The 23,546-nt window shown below is 43.7% G+C and overlaps 1 protein-coding gene across 4 annotated transcripts; it reads left to right on the top strand.

Annotated features, from left to right (window-relative positions):
* Positions 1-657: 657 nt before the first annotated feature.
* On the top strand, positions 658-15,469 carry nedd1 (NEDD1 gamma-tubulin ring complex targeting factor). 4 transcript variants are annotated; one of them, XM_080003014.1, is made up of 16 exons: positions 658-755; positions 1,428-1,564; positions 4,055-4,149; positions 4,472-4,588; positions 5,774-5,914; positions 6,828-7,057; positions 9,349-9,550; positions 9,631-9,745; positions 12,692-12,823; positions 13,028-13,093; positions 13,173-13,262; positions 13,707-13,855; positions 13,943-14,129; positions 14,531-14,675; positions 14,976-15,042; positions 15,278-15,469. In XM_080003014.1, the coding sequence occupies exons 2-16, from the start codon at positions 1,429-1,431 to the stop codon at positions 15,380-15,382; spliced, it is 1,977 nt and encodes a 658-aa protein (XP_079859140.1). In that variant the 5' UTR covers positions 658-755; position 1,428; the 3' UTR covers positions 15,383-15,469. The 4 variants fall into 4 exon arrangements, with proteins under 4 accessions (XP_079859140.1, XP_079859143.1, XP_079859142.1 ...); XM_080003017.1 differs by having other exon boundaries at positions 13,946-14,129; XM_080003016.1 differs by having other exon boundaries at positions 12,695-12,823.
* Positions 15,470-23,546: the final 8,077 nt, after the last annotated feature.

Here is a 23,546-nt window from a genome sequence, read left to right on the forward strand (position 1 = left end):
TGATGTAATGTAATTATAATAATAATGAGAAAATAACTTATTGATATAATTTAATAATTTGAAATGACGAAATGATATAATGTAACAATGAGAAAATGACTTAATTATATAATGTAATAATAATAATAATGAGAAAATTACCTAATGATATAATGTAATAATAAATAATCATAAGAAAAGAGTTTTATGATTAAATGTAATAATAATGAGAAAATAACATAATGATATAAAGTACTAATGAAAAAACGACTTCATTAAATAATGGAATAATGAGGAAATGACTTAATGATATAATTTACCTATGAGAAAATGACTTAATGAGAACGTAATAATGAGAAAATGACTGTATGGGATAATGTAATAATAAGAAAACAACTTAATGACGTAATGTAATATTAAATAATAATGAGAAAATGATTTCATGACCTAATGTAATAATGATAATAACGATAAATAAGTTCAGCTCCACACAGACGATGTGATCATTCTGTCTCTACTTTATTTATGATATCCATTGTATATACACACAAAGTTATATTATACTTGTTATAACAAATACAAATTGTGAGTAGTACAGTACAAACGTCTGTAAAATGTTGTGTTGTATGGTTTATTTTTCCCGCGCTTCGTGTAGCAGTACCGAACGCCCTCTCCTTTTTGTCCCTCCAGGCTTGCCGTAGTGGCGGTTCATCCAGCAGCCAAATGGCGCGTTGAGCCGCCTTTCTCCACTAAACTGCGGATTTAACACCTTTAATGTCGGTATTTCTGCCTCTTACAGCCGCGCGGAGGCTTTATTTTCACTGTACGATGTGTTTACAACGGTCCGATGCCAGTTCGCACTTTAAACTCTGACTTTGTCACTTTGTCACATCCAGCTGTGTGCTTAGCTCGTGGCTAACGGCTAGTTTCTCTAGTTAGTACAGTTACTAACTCCGTACAAGTTGGTTTGTTGACTACTACTACAGAAATACTACTAGTACTGCAACAATACAAAATAACTAGTACTGTCTGCTAAGTACTAATACACTAGTAGTCATAGTTTCATAGCCAGCGGGGGAAGAAATTCTGAAGAGTTTTTATTGTAACTAGTCCAGCAAAGGGTTAACGAATAAACTTCATATTCAGATCTAATATTATACCTATTATTAGACTAGCATATACTATTATACTAGTGTGTATTATTCAACTACTGTGTACTATTATTAGTGTGTAGTATTATACTAGTGTGTATTATACTAGCGTATACTACTATAATAGTGTGTATTATTATACTAGTGTGTACTATTATACTAGCCTGTACTGTTATAATAGTGTGTATTATTGTACTTCTGTGTGTTATTATACTGTATTCTGTACATGACTACTGTACTACTACTGTGTGTCTCTGTATGTGTGTGTGTGTGTGTGTGTGTGTGTGTGTCCAGCAGCATGGAGGAGGTGACACGCCTTGTTTCCTCAGGAGACTGTGTGAAGATCTGGGATGCTGCGTCCATGGCAACGCTGGAGCAGTTCAGTCCCCACAGCAGCTCACACCCCGTCTCCCAGGTGGGATGGAGTAGCAACAGTATCCTGCAACAATGATGGGGTCTGAGGAGGGATGGATGGATGATCAATGTATTATTATGACCATTGATTAGAACAAACTATGAAGTTCATAAAGGTACATTAGTATTAAGAACAAAACACCAGATGAAACTGTATCCATGTTGAATCCATATCTCCAAGCCAAGGTCCATCCATGGTTTCTATTCAACCACACAGTCGTGATCACAAAGGGGGTGTAGGAGGTGTAAAGGTGGGATGTAGGAGGGGTGGGATTGTAGGAGGGTTAGGGGGTGTAGAAGGGGTGGGGTTGTGGTGGAGTAGGAGGTGGGGTTACGTCACAGCACGCCAGTGAAATCAGAATCGTCTTTTGCCAAGTAAGTTTACACGTACAAGGAATTTGTCTTGGTGTTCGGTGCAAACAGGAAACATAAAAGTAAAATAGATCAAGAGGAAAACAATAAGTAAAATATATAAGAATATGTAAAATAAAGCTGTTTTTCTTTTCAATAAAGTGCTGAACAGTTTGTGCAGGAATATGCAAATGTTCAGAGTATGAAGTATTACAGTATGTGTAATGTGCACGATAATAGTCCGGAAGAATGAGGAATGTGTGTTCCTGAAACACATTGACATCCATTCAACTGAGACGTACAGCTCCATGTAGAGTCTATGGGGGCAGGGCCTTGTTGATGAGCTCAGCTGTAGACAGGAAGCAACTGTTGTTGTGGAGAGAGCTATAGACATTAGAGCTATAGAGCTTTAGAGCTTTAGAGCTATAGAGCTTTAAAGCTATAGAGCTTTAAAGCTATAGAGCTTTAAAGCTATAGAGCTTTAAAGCTATAGAGCTCTGGAGCTTTAGAGCTATAGAGCTTTGGAGCTATAGAGCTATAGAGCTTTGGAGCTATAGAGCTTTAGAGCTATAGAGCTTTGGAGCTATAGAGCTTTGGAGGTTTTGAGGTTTTGGCCTTGTTGGAGCAGCCTCCTGCCAGAGGGAAGAGTTTCAAACACTTTGTGTCTGGGGTGGGAGGGGTCAGCCACCATCTTACCTGCATCCTGGAGACATATAGGTCATATAGGAGTCGTGCAGGTCCCGGAGTCGTGCAGGTCCCGGAGGCGTGCAGGTCCTGAAACCGTACAGGTCCTGAAACCGTACAGGTCGTGGTTGCATCAGTGTAGCAGATGGTGATGAAGGAGGTGAGGATGGACTCAATGATGGAGGTGTAGAAGTGCACCATCATTGTCTCTGGCAGGTTGAATTTCCTCAGCTGCTGCCAGAACTACGTCCTCTGCTGGGCTTTCTTGATGATGGAGCTGATGTTCAGCTCCCACTTAAGGTCCTGGGAGATGATGGTTCCCAGGAAGCTGCAGGACTCCACAGAGTCGACTGGGGAGTCACACAGGGTGATGGGGGTGATGGGGGCAGCAGGCACTGTCTGTCTCCGCTGAAATGCAGTGTTTCCCACACATAGGCTTTACTTGGGCGTGCCCTCCAGGTATATTATCTGCCCTCCAGGTATATTATCTGCCCTCCAGGTATATTAACTGCCCTCCAGGTATATTAACGGACGGCCAAGAATATTTGGCGACCCATTTTAGCATTTTTATTTTTTTATCTCTGAGAGAACAACGCTATTAACGACCATTTAACTCGTGGACTCATTCTCTGGTTTTACATGAGAACAGGGTTTCCAACCATTGGGCTGCAGACCGGTGCCGGGCTGCAGGCGTGGGGCAGTGATCTTACGACGGCATATCGGAGCAAAAATCCTTGAACGCAATGAGCTCCATGTGCACGGATCTAGAGGAGCCGCGTGCACAACTCAAACAGCCGTGCACGCAAATTTTTTTTGCAAGAGGGCTCACAGCACTCGCATGCAGAATATCTCTGCTCGTGCAAACGATATTGCATCCTGCGAGGATAACATGATGGCATGTCAGCGCCGTCAGCTCCACAGCTCCATCACAGCCCCCCACCCTTCCGGGAACATTTTGTGCATCCGATAATTAAAAGGTGGGGAAACTCTGCGTTACAAGACGCGGCTCACTTGTTCAGCTGGATGGAATGCGCACCGAGATTGTATTGGGTTGAGAGACAGCAGGAAGTGATGCTGTGTTCACAGGAACTCTAAAAAGTTAGAATCTCCTTAATATCGGCGTAGGAAAAACCCGTCATCGATCATCTCTTCAATTGTCAATATACGATCCGATCAGCAATCTGCACCAAACAAACACAATGTACGCTACCTACAACAGTTGGCTCAGGTTTGGGAGGTACTTCAGTATTAGGGCCCGACTGATTTGTCACCGATACAGATTATAAGGGAGGGCGGGGTTCAGATGACCAATATTATCTGCCAATAGTTTTATATATTTTTTCAGCTTTTGGCAGAAAATAAATGGAAGCCACTGGTTTTTGGATTTTATCGGCCTACCTATTCAACATGACACAGTGGAAGGTCTTTATTTAAACTCTCCCAGAGGTCACAGAGTTGACCTTGACCCCATCCAGACCAGTACCTCGTCAGCGCCAGCAGCATCGGAGACAAGCTGGTGCTGTCTAGCCTCAAGTCGTCTCCAGTCCCTGTTATAGAGCTCGCTGAGGGGGTGAGTACGCCACAATTCACATTTAGTGTAGTTCACTATTGAATACTAAACAATGCTCAAATGTATTCTTAATATAGTTTGGTATAGATCAGTAAAGAGTGCTGAAAAACACAATTCCTACTGCAAATGAAGCATTTCCCTGTTAACAGTGTGTTACAGTTGTATTTTTAGATGTTTGTTTCTTGTTGGACTGAATTGGGAAGAGTTTTTATGTTTGTTCATGTTTCTGTTTTTCAAGGTGACAGATAAATATGATTTCATTGTATATGAGAGATAAATTGACAGATAATCTAATATAGCGAGCCTTGTTGTGGTTTTTCAGAAAAAGCAGACTCGTGTGTGTCTGAGCTGCTCATCTCAGTTCCTGGTGAGCGGAGGTCTGGATCACTCCGTCAACATCTGGGACCTGAAGAGCAAAAGGCTGCACCGGACGCTGAAGGTGACAGTGTGCAGCACGCTGCTGAGAGGCCAGTGACCATGACCCACTTTCTGGATCTTGTCACTTAGCATCTTGCTGCTGGAGTTTAAAGCTCTGCACTGCTTGGTCCTGGCCATCCCGTTTGACCCCTCCGGTCCCGACAGGGCTTTTCTGCACTTGGTCTGCCAGATAAAAGATTGAAGAATAAAATGATTGAAGATTGATTCAGTTGGCCACATTTTTTTTTAATGTGCTCCAATTCACATTCACAATTCATATTTATTAGGGGTTCATATTTTTCCCAGAAATTAGACATTTTCTATCCCGGGAAATTGACTGGTTTCAAGCAACGCAAAATACAACAAGGAGAAATATTGGTTCTCAACCTGACCGCTTTACTGTATTATTTGGTGGAATTAATTATTTAGGCAAAAGAACGAAATTTCTGTTAATCAACATTAGAATAAACAGAATATTAACTTCATATGCGCTTGAATTTGGCGGTAGTTGCCACTCCTGCAGGAATATGAAATGCTAAATAGATTGCCTGTGACGTGTCTGCTAAGAACAGCCTCATGGATGAGAGCGATATTTGACAATTGTTCATTGTATAAACCAACAAAATTTGTTAAAGCAAGTCATTTGGCCTTTCCAAAATCACTCTATAAGGCTAAGACGCATTCCGTATTCTGTTTAGATTTAGAGGCTGCTGGCGCGCAGTGCGAGCCTTGTTATATACAGAATAGTAACTTTCTCCTTTTTTTTTTTTTTTTTTTCAAATGTTAATTTTCAGTTTCTTACAATTACAAGGCTTGAAATTAAATCAATGAGTCAGTATTCTACTGTGATTGAAGGTTTTTCTTTTAACAATTCAATAGTTAAATAAAGATGTTTGTTTTTCAATTAATCTAATTTCATCATAACATGTGGGCGTGGCCAACAGGAAAGAGCAGTTTAATGCTGACTGTCCAGTGTTGTGTTGGTCATACTATAGAATAATTCATTGCTTGTGTTTAGTGAATAATACAGAAGATGAGGAACTTAAAAAAATGTCATACTTAATCGCAATGGCAATATTGGTCTAAAAAATCGCAACTCTATTATTTTCCAAAATCGTTTGTTTATTTGTGTAAAGCCCTTAGCTGCAAACCTGGTTTGTGTTTTAAAGCGCTATAGAAATAACCTTGCCGTTGATGGTCTCTGCAGGACCATAAAGAGCCGGTGACCTGCGTTTCCTTCAACGCCAACGACAGCTACATCGCGTCGGGTTCCACCAGTGGAGAGCTCATCCTCCACAGCATCACCACCAACCTCTCCAGCAAGGCCTTCGGCCATGGAGCTGCCCAGGTCCTTCTATTTTCTATTCTATTTCCATTATATTTCTGAATTCATTTGTAAATTGTAAAATGTGTACTTTGTTTTGAAGTTATGCAAACAAAAATATGATAAAAATAACAATTTTTTATTTGAGATGTAAAAATGTAAATACTTCTCTCCCTGGCCTCCTCCTCATCCCCCTCCTCCGGGGAGCAGAGACGCAGACCGGGATGGGCTTTCTGCAAGAGAATTATACAAAAAACAAAAACAAAATTAAGCAATTGTTTTAACTGAACCTCCGCTCAGCTATTGGTGAAACCCGGTGCTCCGTCCCAGGCCGCGCTTGCAAAGACGTCAAATTACATTGTTTACATTTCGGCTTGTTGGTCGCATCCAAATTCATACCAGAATAATCCCAGAAAGGATTACAGAAGGAGAGGGCGACAGGCCCCCCCCCCCTCGCCCAACCCTAATGTGTACCTTACGATGTATACAATGGAAGCAGAATAAGATTAAAAAAATTATAATAAAAAATGAAACAAGTGAAGTCTCAGGAGATGTTGAAACCTGATTAGCTTTTGGAAAATGTGTTTACATGACTTCAAAACAAATGACAAGATCTGCGAATATGACCTCCACGTTACACTAGTTGCAGAAAACACTGAACTTTGTTCATTTCATGGGAACATTCCAGTCCCAAAGGGGCCTTGGTCTGAACATTAGTGTGAATGTTAAGATGAAGTTATCAACGGGTGGTGTTTTTGCAAGGCAGTACTGCGTAGTTAGTCAGATTTCAGTTTCTTTTTCTCCACCGCACTATAGAGCAGTCGAGGCAGGTGTGCAGATACTTTCTAGTATTCTGACATCATCAGATAATAATAAAATGAATTATTACTATTATTGGTTATTTTTTTCTGGTCTAATGGAGATTGTGTTGGTTCAGCCGGTGCGTGACCTGCGTCTGTCTGCGGTGAAGCGCTCCCTGCTGGGCAGCGTGTCGGACAGCGGAGCCGTGGTGCTGTGGGACTCTAACACCCAGAAGGAGCTGCACAGCTTCCAGGGGGCGCACAAGGCCCCAGGCTCCGGCCTCGCCTTTTCCCCTGCCAGCGAGCTGCTGGTGGTGTCTGCAGGTCTGGACAAGAAGATTATCTGCTACGACACCGCCAGCAAGATGTGAGTTCTGCTGCTAAACTCACTGCTCCTTCTAAACGTACTGTTCCTTCTAAACTTACTGCTCCTTTGAAACTTACTGCTCTTTCTAAACTTACTGCTCTTTCTAAACTTACTGTTCCTTCTTAACTTACAGCTCCTTCTATACTTACTGTTCCTTCTAAACTTACTGCTCTTTCTAAACTTACTGTTCCTTCTAAACTAACTGCTCCTTCTAAACTAACTGCTCCTTCTAAACGTACTGCTCCTTCTAAACTTATTGCTCCTTCTAAACTTACTGCTCCTTCCAAACTCACTGCTCTTCCTAAACTTGCTGTTCCTTCTAAACTTACTGCTCCTTCTAAACTTACTGCTCTTTCTAAACTTACTGTTCCTTCTAAACTTGCTGTTCCTTCTAAACTTACTGCTTCTTCTAAACTTACTGCTCTTTCTAAATTTACTGCTCCTAAATTTACTGCTCCTTCTAAACTTACTGCTCCTTCTAAACTTCCTGCTCCTTCTAAACTTGCTTTTTCTTCTAAACTTACTGCTCCTTCTTAACTTACTGTTCCTTATAAACTAAGTGCTCCTTCTAAACACACTGCTCCTTCTAAACACACTGCTCCTTCTAAACACACTGCTCCTTCTAAACACACTGCTCCTTCTAAACACACTGCTCCTTCTAAACACACTGCTCCTTCTAAACACACTGCTCCTTCTAAACACACTGCTCCTTCTAAACTTACTGCTCCTTCTATACGTACTGCTCCTTCTAAACTTACTGCTCCTCCTAAACTTACTGCTCCTTCTAAACTTACTGCTCCTCCTAAACTTACTGATCCTTCCAAACTTACTGTTCCTTCCAAACTTCCTGCTCCTTCTAAACTTGCTGTTTCTTCTAAACTTACTGTTACTTCTTAACTTACTGCTCCTTCTAAACTTACTGCTCTTTCTAAATTTACTGCTCCTTCTAAACTTACTGTTCCTTATAAACTTACTGCTCTTTCTAAACTTGCTGTTCCTTCTAAACGTACTGCTCCTTCTAAACGTACAGCTCCTTCTAAACTTACTTTTCCTTCTAAACTTACTGCTCCTCCTAAACTTACTGTTCCTTCCAAACTTCCTGCTCCTTCCAAACTTCCTGCTCCTTCTAAACTTGCTGTTTCTTCCAAACTCACTGCTCTTTCCAAACTTACTGCTCCTTCTAAACTTACTGCTCCTTCTAAATTGACTGTTCCTTCTAAACGTACTGCTCCTTCTAAATTTACTGCTCCTTCTAAACGTACTGCTCTTTCTAAACTTGCGGCTCCTTCTAAACGTATTGCTCCTTCTAAACTTACTGCTCCTTCTAAACTTACTGTTCCTTCCAAACTTCCTGCTCCTTCTAAACTTACTGCTCCTTCTAAACTTACTGCTCCTTCTAAACTTGCTGCTCCTTCTAAACGTACTGCTCCTTCTAAACTTGCTGTTTCTTCTAAACTTACTGCTCCTTCTTAACTTACTGCTCCTTCTTAACTTACTGTTCCTTATAAACTAAGTGCTCCTTCTAAACACACTGCTCCTTCTAAACACACTGTTCCTTCTAAACTTACTGCTCCTTCTAAACTTACTGCTCCTTCTAAACTTACTTTTCCTTCTAAACTTACTGCTCCTTCTAAACTTACTGCTCCTTCTCAACTTACTGCTCTTTCTAAACTTACTGCTCCTTCTAAACTTACTGCTCCTTCTAAACTTACTTTTCCTTCTAAACTTACTGCTCCTTCTAAACTTACTGCTCCTTCTCAACTCACTGCTCTTTCTAAACTTACTGTTCCTTCTAAAATTATTGCTCTTTCTAAACTTACTGCTCCTTCTAAACTTACTGCTCCTTCTAAACTTACTGTTCCTTATAAACTTATTGCTCCTTCTAAACTTACTGTTCCTTATAAACTTACTGCTATTTCTAAACTTGCTGTTCCTTATAAACTTACTGCTCCTTCTAAACTTACTGCTCCTTCTAAACTTACTGTTCCTTCTAAACTTACTGTTCCTTATAAACTTAGTGCTCCTTCTAAACTTACTGTTCCTTATAAACTTACTGCTCCTTCTAAACTTTCTGTTCCTTATAAACTTACTGCTCTTTCTAAACTTGCTCTTCCTTCTAAACTTACTGTTCCTTATAAACTTAGTGCTCCTTCTAAACTTACTGTTCCTTATAAACTTACCTCTCCTTCTAAACTTACCTCTCCTTCCTTCTTCTGTTGCATGTTCCAAAACAAACACGGTCCTATCAGTCCCAACTAAAGTGTGTGTGTGTGTGTGTGTGTGTGTGTCAGCCTGTTGCGTGTGATCCGGGTGGAGTCCCCCCTCACCGCGGTGGATTTCACCCTGGACGGCACTGGTGTGGTGGTTGGCTCCACGCAGGGCAAGATCTACCACTACGACCTGAGGAACTCTAGCGCACCCACCAGGGTGACAGCAGCACACAAGACCTCTGTCACCTGCCTGCGTTACCAGAACAACAGCAAGCAGCTGAAGGTACATACACACACTGAAAACTCTCCTCTCCCTCTTGGTGGTCAGGACTCATACAGAGCATATTATGGTCTGTTTTCCAGTCCAGTAAAGTGTCCTCCAGTAAGACGTCCAGCACCAAGAGGCTCTCCAGCAAGTCCAGCAGCCAGACAGACTCCCTGTCTCACTGCGTGGAAAGGAAGGATGGACAGAGTACAGGTGAGGGTTTCTGTTTGTTGCTGTGTGTTAAGCTTGCCCCACACGACAAGATTTTTCAAATCCTAACAGATGTTGAAATTGAAGATTCCATTCACCGACAAATTAACCTGATCTTGCGAAACCACATGAAATTCCACACGGAGGCGTGGCTGCGCCAGATGACAGTCCCGACTCTCAAAACCCCAAATCTCACGCCGTCCAACGTGACTTAAGAGTCAACAAACATGGCGGACGATGGGCTAGAACCAGCGTTGCTATTTTATTTGACTATGTTTTACAGAAACAATAGAAACCAGAGGATGAAGTGGGACTGACATGGACTGTACTGTTACTCGGTGCATGGCAGCGTCGGCTGCTGTCGTGTTTAGAACCTGTTCCGGTTCTGTCGGCTCAGCTCCCAACCGGCTCTCCAAGGGGGACAGTCCACAGCCCGCATCTTTGGGGTTCCCCCCACACTCGAGTATCGGATCCTAAATACTGAACATGTTTAATATTCAGGGTTTCCCCCAGCGGCTGATGGCTAGAGTGTCCCCGATACGCACGGTTCTTTTTGGTCTCCATGACGCATGGTAACGTGCGTCATGGTAAAGACGTAAAGAGAGGCTTTAATGCATGATTGGAATGACAGATGAATAGATTCGGGGCTATTTTTTAAATATAATTATTTATATAAGAAAATATTAATTACATTTACATCTGGGCTATTTTGGAGTTTTTTATGAACAAACCCATTTGTCCTTCATTACTTTTCATATACTTTTCACATAAATAACAGATTTTTTTTTATGAACCCAACGTTATCTATAGCTAAAACTTTTACGCCCCGCCTCTTTTATCTGATTGGATAAGCGACCATCATGTGTAATTGACGAACACCGCTGCTGATTGGCTCTCGACTGGAAGGCGACTCGCACCATGACTCCTCCAAGTGAGGTGCCGCCGCGCGCAAATGGCGCGCTCCACACCATAATGTTTAGTGAAGGTGCATGTGGTGGTTTCGGAGGGTGGATATTTCAGTCACAGAATGCACCGAAATCTGCATTGCGATCTGGTCCGGAAAAAACACTTTAAATACATTTTAGAAAAACGCTGATGCTTAGGCCGGTGGGGGGGTCAGCATAAGCCCGGCCCCTGCCCCCGGTTGTGGTACACTGGGGTACGCCAGGACAGACTTGGGAGCAGATCAGAGAAGTAAAATCCCCTGGGAACATCCCTCACACCTCAGGATAATCTGAAGAACCATCGAAACCTGGACTTTGCTCACGGCTGTCGGAAAGAGAGAACCCACCCAAAATGGGTTTTATTATTGTGCAGTGTGTCCCACTTTAGTCTGTGTGGAGTATACCCCTGTGTTTATTTGTGGCCACCACAGTATCAACATTGACCGCCCTATTGATTTTTCTATTATTTTACTATTTAAAATAGATAAAATCTTATTTCATTGTAGAGTATTGATTCACTCAGCCCCTCCTCTGTCTCTGTCGCTCTCTCTTTGTCTGTCTCTCCCTCACTCTCTGTCTCTCTCTCTCTGTCTCTCTCGCTCTCTCTTTGTCTGTCTTTGTCTCTCTCTCTCTTGCTCTCTCTTTGTCAATCTCTCTCTCTCTCTTTGTCTCTCTCTCTCTGTCTCTCGTTCTCTCTTTGTCTGTCTCTGTCTCTTTCTCTTTGTCTCCCTCTGTCTGTCTGTCGGTCTCTCTCTCTCTCTCTTTGTCTCTTCGTCTGTCTGTCTCTCTCTGTCTCTCTCATTGACAACAGACACCCTGTGAGTGGCCCCTCCTCTCTCTCCCTCACACACTGAATCAAAACATGATCATGTGGGATGTAGAGATGCACCGATCGATTAGTGTCAGATAAATCTTATTCTGTGTCGAAAAATGCTCAGATACTCAAACCCAGTTGGTTCAGTTGGTTGGTTTGATCCAGTTGGTTCGACGCACAGTGAGCAGAGGAGGACTTCCAGTGAACCAGATTGAGAACAGTGCCATTATTATTCATATTTTTTTGCAGTGATTGCAATTTATTTGGGAATGGCAAGTATCATATAAATATAATATAAATGTATATTTGCCCTTAACCAACCCTAACCCTTTCATTTGAAGTTTGAACTGGACATCATGTCAGTTATATGTTGTGTCCAGTTACAGGTTGAATTCTACTTGAACTTGGTGATTGTCCCATTTTATTGGAATTCAGTGACCGTTCCATGTTGTATTTTGTTTTATTGGAACTTAAGGACAGTTTCATGTTCTATCATTATTCCATAGTGAAAAATGAACAATAATAAACACTAGGGCCCCAAATAGTCGAGCGAAGGTTATCGATGAGAGTCTTAGTCGTTAGTTTTTCATTGGTTGGTTGGTCGCAGGAAAAAAAAAACCTTCATTCAGGGGCTGCTCCTTGTCAAAATGAACCTTAAAACCTATACGGCTGCACCTGCGTATCAAACGCTAGAGGGCTTTTAATTTGAAACTCATTTGAACAAAAATAAAAGTTTCCTTGTTGGTTTTTCCGACACATTCAGAAAAATAATTACAGCTTTTGATGGTTTGCTGGCAATTAACAGGCAGTTCGCCTCATGCGCTTGTAATTAAATGTATATTTTTAAGGCTGGTTATTAGGTTTTGTGTTGGTGTCACTGATAAATCACCCCCACCCCCCGCTCAGCTACAACCACTAATAAAGTCTAAACTAATTCTGTGTGAAACACGGTATACACCTTTATATATATATATATATATATATAAAAACAGATCTGTGGATACTCTTCTGATTGGTCAATAGCGGCAACCAGCAGTCAGTCATTTGTGAATAATAAACTGAATTGTCAATAATGACACTTGTCCTGGTTTCAAATCAACATTCTGTGCTGATGTATTTATTTGGTAAACAGTTGTATTACTGCGTGAGGCTCGCTGTATTTTTGGACTGACTGTTGCGCTGTGCGTTCAGCAGGGGGGGTCTGCGTGGACCTGTTCTCCAGGGAAGCTGAAGGCCAGACGGGGTCCGAGCGACTTCCTGCGCTGGACAAGTTCAGCAGCGTGGGGCGCAGCAGCCTGGACATGTTCTCTCCCGCACGGGAAGGTGCGATTCAACAATCTGTGAAATCGGATCGTTATAGAAAAGTTTCCACATTTTCTGCTTTCTGACTCATAGCAGCATGTTGGGTTTCTTTAATGGAGAAATATGGATTATATGTCCTCACTCCGTTTTAATGGACAGGCTTAGTTCGTTCAACCGCACCGTGTGTTTGTTTCGGAGCTAAGAGTCCGAATTCTCTGTGTCCAGACGGCACGTTGACCGCCGGAGACGCTGCCTTCGCCAGGGGAGACGCTGCCTTCACCAGGGGAGACGGTAAGGCCCTGCAGGTGGTGCGCCTTCAGACCTGGGCCGCTACGGTGACCTTGTAGTGACAACTGTCTTGTCTCCATAGTAACCAGCGGAGAGTCGCTGAGCAGAGACAGAGAGACGCAGCAGAGAGGAGGGAGGGCGAGTCTGGACGTCTTCTCTCCTGTCCGAGACGGTAGGACCACAGGAAGTAGAACTAGGCATCAGTAAGTACTACAGGAAATAGGGCTAGACTTCAAGAAGTAGGACTAGACTTCAGGAAGTATGACTAGACATCAAGAAGTAGGACGAGACCTCAGGAAGCAGGACGAGACTTCAGGAAGCAGGACGAGACTTCAGGAAGCAGGACGAGACTTCAGGAAGCAGGACGAGACTTCAGGAAGCAGGACGAACCTTCAGGAAGCCGGACGAGACTTCAGGAAGTTGGACTAGACATCAAAAAGTACTACAGGAAATAGGACTAGACTTCAGGAAGTACTATAGTAAGTGGGACTAGACCTCATACCAGCCATAAAGGATCTGTCCTTTGAACACACTCCCACGGGTGCAGGAAGTCATCTTTGTTGCCGTAGAAACGCGGTAGTGATGGTGTTGATGTTAGACCCTCTGACTGATCTAGACTCCTACTCCACTGGAATCCCCCACCGTAAGACCCCCCTTGGCACCCCTGGGGCCCGGTACAGCCCCTTGTCGGCCTTCCAAACCCCCCCATCCATCAAGGAGGAGGAGCTCCATGCTGTAGGGCCCCAGCCATGTGACTCCAGGAAGGTATTTCAAGCACTTCCTGTTCCTGTGGTGTGAACGTTGAGGCAGAGATCCTTTCCTTTGTTTACTCTCAAACCGTTTGATTGACAGCAGGACAACGGCAGCGATTCCAGTCCGGAGGGTCAGGCCACGCCCCCATCGCCAACACAAACCAATCACCACACACCGGCCCCGCCCTTCTTCACCCCGGAGCCTGGTCTCAGGAGAGCCAACGGCGTTCAGCCTCAGCTCAGCTATGCCACGCCTCCTGACGGAGCTCCGCCCACCACAACAACAGGTGACAGCAGGTTTACTAGCATACTATGTCGTACACACTGACATACTATGTAGTACACACTGACATACTATGTAGTACACACTGACATACTATTTAGCACATACTGGCATACTATGTAGCAGATACTGACATACTATGCCGTAGATACTGACATACTGTGTCGTACATACTGACATACTATGTCGTACACACTGGCATACTATGTAGTAGATACTGGCACACTACAGTATGTAGTACAAACCCACATATTATGTAGTACATACTGACTTACTATGTTGTAGATACTGACATGCTATGTAGTACAAACTGACATACTATGTAGTAGGTAGTGACATACTATGTTGTACATACTGACATACCATGTAGTACACCTAGCTAGTATGTGACCTGTCCTCCTCCAGGCTCGGCTCTCTCGGCTGCCGTGGCATCTTCTCTGTCCCAGAACATCGTGGAGCTGTGTGGCCCTGCAGGGGGTGCCGCGCCGCTCAGCTCGCTGCAGATCCACTTCATCCAGAACATGATCCATGACACACTGGAGGACTTCAGGTTTTCATCATAGCTATAAAATGTCTAGTGTCCTTGGATTGATTGAAAGGTTCTTATAAATGAACATCATTATTAGGGGTCTGGCCTGCAACACAGCAAACACGACTGAACAGAACCCTGTGATTCACTGTCTACAGCTGTATTATTATTATTATTATTATTATTATTATAATTGTTAATAATAATAATAAATATGATAAAAATTTTATTATCGATATCATTATTCTTATACATATGTTTGATCAACATGGAGTGGATCTGGTTGCTCTGTTTGCTTAGCCACACGCGTTGTGTTTCCAGGGACGCGTGTCACCGGGACATCGTCAACCTGCAGGTGGAGATGGTGCGACAGTTCTACATCCAGCTGGTCAGTACTTAATCACCACGGCAACCAAGCATAAACAAAAGCCATGCTCACCATAGAATCAAGAGTGTTTCAAACCGGTTTCATCTGGACTGAGCGCTAAACCACACGTGTTGACCTGCGTGACGTTCAGAAATAAACAAAATGAGTCATTTGTGAAGTCTGTTCAGACTAATAAAACGAAAGCTGTAGATGAAATATATAATAATATATAATATATATATTTTTTCTGTTTCAGAATGAGATTCACGGTTTGATTGAGAAATACTCTGTGAATGAGACGCTGGTGGAGGAGATGGAGAAGCTGCGGGAGGAGAACCAGCGCCTGAAGGCCAGCTACTGAGGAACTGCACCCAGAGGTGCCAAGCACTTTTTAACACGTCATCATGATTAGTTGTGATTGTACATGAACAATAAACTTGAAAGGAAACATTCTCTCCTTTGGTTTTATGATTTATTAAACATTTAAATCAGATACAGAAGGTTTGATCCCAGAAGAAAAACTTCCTCCAGTTTCCTGCTCAGGGGCCGGGAGCCTGGTGGAACCTGGTCCTGGTGGAACCTCAATATTAAGGGTTAGGGTTTGAAAATGAAATGTTCAGAAAAGGAAGGAAAGGTTCTTTATTTATACACACACACACACACACACACACACACACACACACACACACACACACACAGTCAGTGTGGAGCAGGTCCTCTTGGCTATGTGTAGGGGGGCAGGAAAGCCTTCCTTCTGGAAGAGGAACACTTGTTTGCTCAGCTGATTTAGAAGAGTGGTGGTGTTGATGTGTTCAAGCAGATCTCTCCACTACGGTCACCACCTCCACCTCCAACCAGGCGCTGGAGCAGGAGCTGTCACAGTTCGCAAAACTGGCGAGTCCGATCCGAACCGCCGGACTTGGTGAAACACATCCGCTCTCTACGGAGACAGATGTTTGTTTCTAAATAGGCGTGTTTCTGATGGAGGGATGGAGAGGACACCAAATGGCGTGGGGTGGTTGAGGCAGCGTGACGTGGTTCCTGGGGGCCGCTGGGAAGGATAAGGAAGCAGCTGCAACACAGAATGTAAACCTGGAGTTTCCCTTTACCCCAACTCCCTGACAATTCAGACAAGGATAGTGCGACAATAGAGACAGAGAGACCATGAGGTGGAGTGGGTGTAGGGTGGGGTCAGGGTGGAGTGGAGTGTTGGGTGGAAATGACAGCGAATCCCTAGTCACGGCACTAACTCCAGTGTCATTCTTTTCTCTTTAAATGTTAATGTAAACGTTTTATCTATGACTGAGATCATAAAAGGCACTGATGGTGCAGGCGGAGGGAGGGGTTATGTTTTGTTAACGTATATACACCATATCGTGGAACAGAGAGTAGTAATTAGTATTTATAGCAGGTTAAAGGGACAGGACAGTCACAGGTGGGGATTGGAACTGCAACACCAGTTTCACACCAGACAGGACCAGAGCCACACCTCTAGTCATCCATCATCTTATCTGGGTTAGTATCACCACTGAATTGAACTGATGCTTGGCCAACATGAGGCAGGATGCTTAGTGGATGTCTGAGTACAGGACCCGACACAGAGCAACATGTTCGGGAGGTTTTACATCACAACTTGGTCACAGTAGATGAATGTTGCACCAACCAAAAAACACAATTCCTTCTGGTATTTTAACACCAAACTACTGCAAGATAGGTCTCTGTAAAAAAATGAATTATTTTGGGGAATCTGGAACGGAAAAAGAACAAAGTTTGATTCTTTAAATCATTGGTGGGAGATGGAAAAATAAGGATTTTTTTGCCAACAGGTCACTGCTCATTCTTAATCCAACCTCAGGTCAACAGGAACGGGAAGTCCATCACACTGAAACTAATTTGATCACAAGTAGCTCTGACGGCACATTATTAAAAGAAAAAAACAATTCAGTTATTTTTTAAAAGAGACAGTAGAGGGGGCGCTCATCAGAGCACATCTCCCATATCCCATAGCCGGGGATATGGACACACCCACTATCTTATTTTTTTACCTTAAAGGCCTTGACAAAGGAAACACATGACCTGCCTCTGTCTGCCGGATGGAAGAGTGACCTCTGACCCCTGAGATGAGGAAATTCCTGCTTGCCTGTGGAGTTCTACAAACATTTTTGGAACTTGATGGGTAAGTTCGTACTGGAGGGCTGTTGGTGAGGGTCTGGAAAGGGACACTACCAGCTTCCTGCCGATGTGCAGTTTGAACACCACTGCCAAAGAAATGTGACCTCACGCTAAGAACTGGAGACCAGTTTCTCTTCTTGGCATCAACTATAAGATCTTTTTAAAAACACTTGCAAACAGGCTGAAGGAACATGAAGGGAAGCGGCAGGAGGAGGCGGAGCTCTTACTCTCGCTCGCAACTCCGTCCAGGTGGACTGAGTATTTTGGGCCAGGTTCCTCACCGGAAGGCAGTTTCCCGGACAAGCAACTCGTCTACAAACAGACGGGTGGTGATAGCTTCCAACATCCAGCTGTGGTACAGCTGGATCCCAGCACTGGGGAGAGATGTCCATTTAGTTCAGAGCAGGAGACTGTGGAGCACCTTCTTCAGTGTCGTAGGTTGGTGGTTGATTTTCACAGATAGAGCGGTGCTTTTCTGATTTAGGGGAGATGTTTAATTTTCTGATTATTATTATTGGTCCCAGGTATGCAGCCAGGAGGAGTGAGGTGCTCATGCTGCTCAGTTTCCGTGTGTCCTTTCAACTTTGACAAAGCTGTCCATATAGAAAACCTGGAAAAACAGGATCCGAGGGCATGAGTCAGTGAATCCTCTTTAGATGGCTAACTTAGGAGAAACTTTGTAAATGATTGAACTCACTGCTGGAGTAGATCTCAAAGCCTGCTCTCCAGGTAAAACTTGGCGGCTGACTCCACCATTGAGTCCTTCTCCTCCAGAGCCTTTACGTGTCAGATGGAACCCAGCATGACCAGTTGGTTCGATGCCTCCATCATGGCCTCCTGGGCCAACTCCGGTTCTGTTTCCTGTATCCGAATAAATGCAGTTTTCCATTTTTGTGCATCAAAGGACTACATCAGTAATAATGCATAGAATTGCCTCCAGTTAAACCAATAAAGCCTGTTTATTTGATAGATTTTGTTAACTTGTCAAATAATGAATAATTCTTCATCGTAACTTTTGAGTTACAATAAAAAGAACAAGTAAAAAGCCTCAACCATACTATAACTATAACTTACCAACTTTAGATTTTCCCTGAAGTCCAGGTGAGCAATGTCCTCCAGGGCTGGTGCGGAGGTTGCACCCCTCTGCACCAGCCAGACAGTGATACAGCACCCTACAAGACAAAACAAACACTACTTTGACAACGTTCCAATAGGGATGCACAGTAAGACCTTTCACTGCCCATACTGATTCAGATTCCTGAATGTATAGTCCGATACTAAGAACCCATTAAGGTTGCGATGTTTCCCCTACAATGTTACAAAAGAAAATCAAGGTTATTTAAATTGTCAAAATTTAGAAAGAATTTCAACCTCGATTGGTCCAGCCCATCAATGAACCTGATGGTATTCGTCCTATCGCCTGACCCCAGTACCGTTCCCATACATTACTTTAACTGACCTGTATGAACTTGGACTTCGTTTGTGCCCTTATTTCACAGCCATTAGAGACACTGAACATGTTTCTGTGGAAAGCCAACATGTGACAGCCTCATTCCACTATTGGTTTTTAAACATTTTAACACGTAGCAAAAGCAACAGTGTTGGTAACTACTGGTGTGAAGCTGGAGCATTACAGACAAGGGTCTTGTTCCAATCGGCTCTTTAAAAACATGGCTGGTACGGAGTTCCCTCATCCAGAGCCTGAGGAGCTTCCGCGTGGGTCCACCCCTATCAGCTGCCCCCTCACTAAAGCCGGCAGCATCCACAAACAAAACATCCATCTCTCCGGGTAAAGACTCTGATGGCACCCTCCGGAACATTTTCTCTTAACATTGATTTAATTTGAATGACGTGAAAACATGATGGTCCACTTTGATTTCCACATTTTTTAGAAGTTTGTTGAGGGTAAAACTTAAAATTAGAGAGAAAGAGAGAGAGGAAGAAAAGATTGACATGGACATTGATTGGGTGGGGCTGGGCGATATGGAAGAACCATATCTCAGTATATCAGGATATCTGCTCACGTATGTGAAATTGTGGGTTATGTAATCCAGGTGATGTTAATCACATTGAACTGTGGTAATGTTAAGTTTGATTATAAATCCAAAACTTCAATTTTCAAATTATATTGCCTCAGGTATTTTAGATAACATTTAATTTTCATGACAAGAAACAAGGAGGACTTCCTGAACGATGGACGAGTCAGAAGAGTCTCTTCGATAAAACTTGTTGATTTGAGCTGAACATTGAAAGCTGTGAATCATAAAGATGTTGAAGCTCCATCATTTCTTCTGTAAAACACTTTAATTTGGTGGAATGCATCCAACATGAATTATGCCAAATGCTGGACGGACAGGATGAGCTGCGGCACCTCAGGTAGTAGTTCTTGGTTCCTAAAGTAGCGGATTTGCCCCCATGTGAGTTAAAAATGTATTATTATTCATTCAAAAACAACCAAAACAATCAACAAACAAACAAACTGCTATACACTCTTATAACAGGGCACTGGGTATGACAAGTGCTTTTAATACTTTAAATACATGTACTTATATCAAATCAAGTTAATTTTATTCAGCCCTTAATCACAATACAGTCTCAAAGGGCTTCACAAACCCACATTTCTCAAATAAATCAACGGCCGCTTCCCGTCTGAACCACATTGGGGTAAGGAAAAACTACCGGAAAACCCCTCATTTTGTGTCAGGATATTTGCACTTTTACTTCCGTAAAATGGTCTCAGAACTTCTTCCACCATCGACCGATTCAACATTCAAGTTTCTTTATTCGTTGTTATTTAGGCGTGGGTGGGCATGGGACTCCCGCCGGCTTCAGGCGGGGTGTTGGTCTGTCGCCGCGGGGCCTGCGGTCCGTGCCTTGCGTCCGCACCCTGGGTTCTGTGCCTGCGGCTGCGTCTTGTGCCTGCACCTTGGGGTTGGTTGTATGTGTGCGCCCCGGGGGTGGGGGGCCTCCTCATGCTCCCTGGGACTGGTTAATGCTCCTCGGGGCTGGGCGTGGGGGTTGCTCCATGGCCCTCCCGCTTCTTTGGGGGCCCGGGGGTCTCTGTGGCTGCAGGGCAGGGTGCTCGGGGCTTACAAGGTTGTGGAGTTTGGGGGGCGTCAGGGCCCTTTCCTCTGCTTGAAGGCGCCGCGACATAATACCTTATACACCACAACCACGTGGCACGGTGGCACGGTGGCGCAGTGCATTGCACTGCTGCCTCACAGCAAGAAGGTCCTGGGTTTGATTCCCGCCTGGGGCGCTGTTGGCACCGTGCTCCGGTGGGTTATCTCCCAAACAGGAGCCTTTCTGTGTGGAGTTTGCATGTTCTCCCCGTGCTCACATGGGGTTTCCTCCACCTCACGTCAGTAAGGACCCCCACCAAAAACATGCACCATCATGGTCTGACCAGCGATGGACACTTATCACCTGGTCCCCGGGCGCGTCCACGTACGCTGCCCACTGCTCCTGGCTGTGCCCCCGGAGGAAGGACAAGCCAGGATGGTCAAAAGCAGAGGAACCGTTTCACCGGCCACCATCAAGCATGTGCATGTGTGTGTGTGTGCAAGCATGTGTTGTAGTGTGGTGTGTTGTGTGATGAATAAAGACTGTTTCTTCTTCTTCTTCTCCAACTGGGATAAATCCTGTATACGCACGCACGCACGCACGCACTTGTTAATCGTTCATTAGATTGTCACACTGTTGAAGATGATGGTCAAGATGAACCCAAATGCAGGACACGCGGTTTTAGGAGTTTGTACAGGGGTTTAATGGGTAGACAGGCAGGGAATCACAACCAGGCAGGGAATCAGAAACCATGAGCACAGGAGTCGGCAGGGACTCCGAAGTCGCAACGCGCACACCCGGGAAAACAGGCAGGAACATGCAAGAAGACATGCAACAATCCAACACCGACAGAGTGAATGGGGCTCGGTTAAATACCAAAGGAGTGACGAAGAAGGTGGAGACAGGTAGTGCGATTACCAACTAGGGACAGGTGTGCAGTTAGAGGGATGTGACGTGACACCAGATACAGACAGAGGGAGCAAGAGACAGACAGAGGGAGCCAGAGAGGGACAGAGGGAGCTAGAGACAGACAGAGGGAGCCAGAGAGGGACAGAGGGAGCTAGAGACAGACAGAGGGAGCCAGAGAGGGACAGAAGGAGCTAGAGACAGACAGAGGGAGTTAGAGACAGACAGCGGGAGTCCGAGAGGGACAGAGGGAGACAGAGACAGACAGGGAATCAAGGCAGAGAAGGATCATGACACCTCTTTGTAACGGTTGTTGCCACAGATTTTGTCTCCTCAAGTTTACCTTTTAACTCCTTGGAATAGAGTGGTTGTCTGTGGCGTATTTCTTTGCTCCTGGTTGCTTCAGAGTATTCAGTCACTGGGTGCTGTCTTTGGGTGTCGATAACATCTGCTGGTACTCTGGTGATTTCAAATCCTGGTTGACTTCCACTGACTGAATGTCACAAACATGCATACGGACAGACTTGATGTTATTGTAGGAGGCTGGAAGGCTGCTGGGGGAGTCAGACTGCTGGCCTCCAACTCTGCTGCCTGCGTATGAATCAACACCTGCACAGCACCATCCTTGCTTCATCATTGCACATACAAATTGCGAGAAATTGTTAATAAGCATGCATCATCATTTAGCAGTTTTCTCTGGATTGCGTCATCCATTGGCATGGCTTCATCACCTGAGGCTCTTCTCTGTGGCACCTTAATTGTTCAATATTGTTTGGGTGGAGATGCATGCCTGGTTTCAATGTTAATATTTTATGTAGGGTGGAGATGCATGTGTGGTACGGGTGACCCGTACCAGGTTGGAGACACCTTTTGACCAAATGGCGCTAGATATTTCACAGTGTGCGTAAGAGTCATGTCCTGCACATTATAATTGCTATTATTATTATTATTATTATTATTATTATTATTTTTATTATTATAATAATAATAATTATTATTATTATTACTATTAGAGATTAGTGACTGCAAAGTGGTGGTAAGGGAGTTTGTTGCAAGGCAGCATTGGATGGTGGTCTGTAGGATGACTCTGGAGGCCAAGAAGAGGAAGAAAGTGAAAGAAGAGCCAAAGATAAAATGGTGGAAGTTGAAAAAGGAGGAGTGTTGCATGCAATTTAGGGAAGAGGTAAGGCAGGCAATAGGTAGAAATGAAGGGTTACCAGATGACTGGGAAACATCTATAGAAGTTGTACGGGAGACGGCCAAGAATTTTATCATCGGTGTATCATGCGGGAAGAGGAAGGAAGACAAGGACTCTTGGTGGTGGAATGAGGAAGTACAGGAGAGCATAGAGCAGAAGAGGTTGACGAAGAAGAAATGGGAAAGTCAGAGATGAAGAAAGTAGACAGGAGTACAAGCTGATGCGGCGCAAGGTGAAGAGACAAGTGGCAAAGAAAAAGGAAAAGGCGTACGACGAGTTGTATGAGAGGTTGGACGGTAAGGAAGGAGAAAATGACTTGTACCGATTGGCAAGACAAAGGCACCAAGCTGGGAGGGATGTACAGCAGGTTAGGGTGATGAAGGATAATGATGGGAATGTGCTGACTAGTGAGGAGGGTGTGTTGAGAACTGCCACTTTGCCACGTTGCCACTTTAAATGCACATATCTGTATATACAAAGGCATATTCCTTCTATCTATTCCATTTTATTTCAATTTATTTTTATTGTATTTTATTCTATATATTTTTTATCTTATTCTATAAGTATTCCACTTACTGTATTACGTTTTAGGAGTCAGTTAGTCGGTCTATTAGAAAGGAATTTTCTACTTTTTATTTTATTTTTTATTTTTTCCTAGGACATATTGTGTGCTATCACCGGGTGCGTTGCATTACATTTCACTGCATATATGTATGAAAGTATGTATATGTATGTGACGAGTAAAAATCTTGAATCTTGAATCTTGAGAAGGTGGAACTATGAGGAGGTACTTTGAGGAGTTGATGAATGAAGAAAATGAGAGGGAGAGAAGAGTGGATGATGTGGGGATAGGGGATCAAGAAGTGCAGCAAATGAGCAAGGATGAGGTGAGAACAGCATTAAAGAAGATGAAGAGTGGAAAGGCAGTTGGCCCAGGTGACAAACCTGGGGAAGCATGGAAATATTCAGGTGAGATGGCAGTGGTGTTGCTCACCAGACTGTTTAACACCATCCTGGAAGGGGAGAGGATGCCAGAGGAGTGGAGAAGAAGTTTACTGGTACCATCTTCAAGAATAAGGGAGACGTACAGAGCTGTAGTAACTACAGGGGAATAAAGTTGATCAGCCACAGCATGAAGCTATGGGAAAGGGTAGTGGAGGCTAGGTTAAGAGGAGAGGTGGGGATC

The sequence above is a fragment of the Zeus faber genome, assembly GCF_960531495.2.
Source record: "Zeus faber genome assembly, chromosome: 6".
In the NCBI taxonomy this organism is placed as follows: domain Eukaryota; kingdom Metazoa; phylum Chordata; class Actinopteri; order Zeiformes; family Zeidae; genus Zeus; species Zeus faber.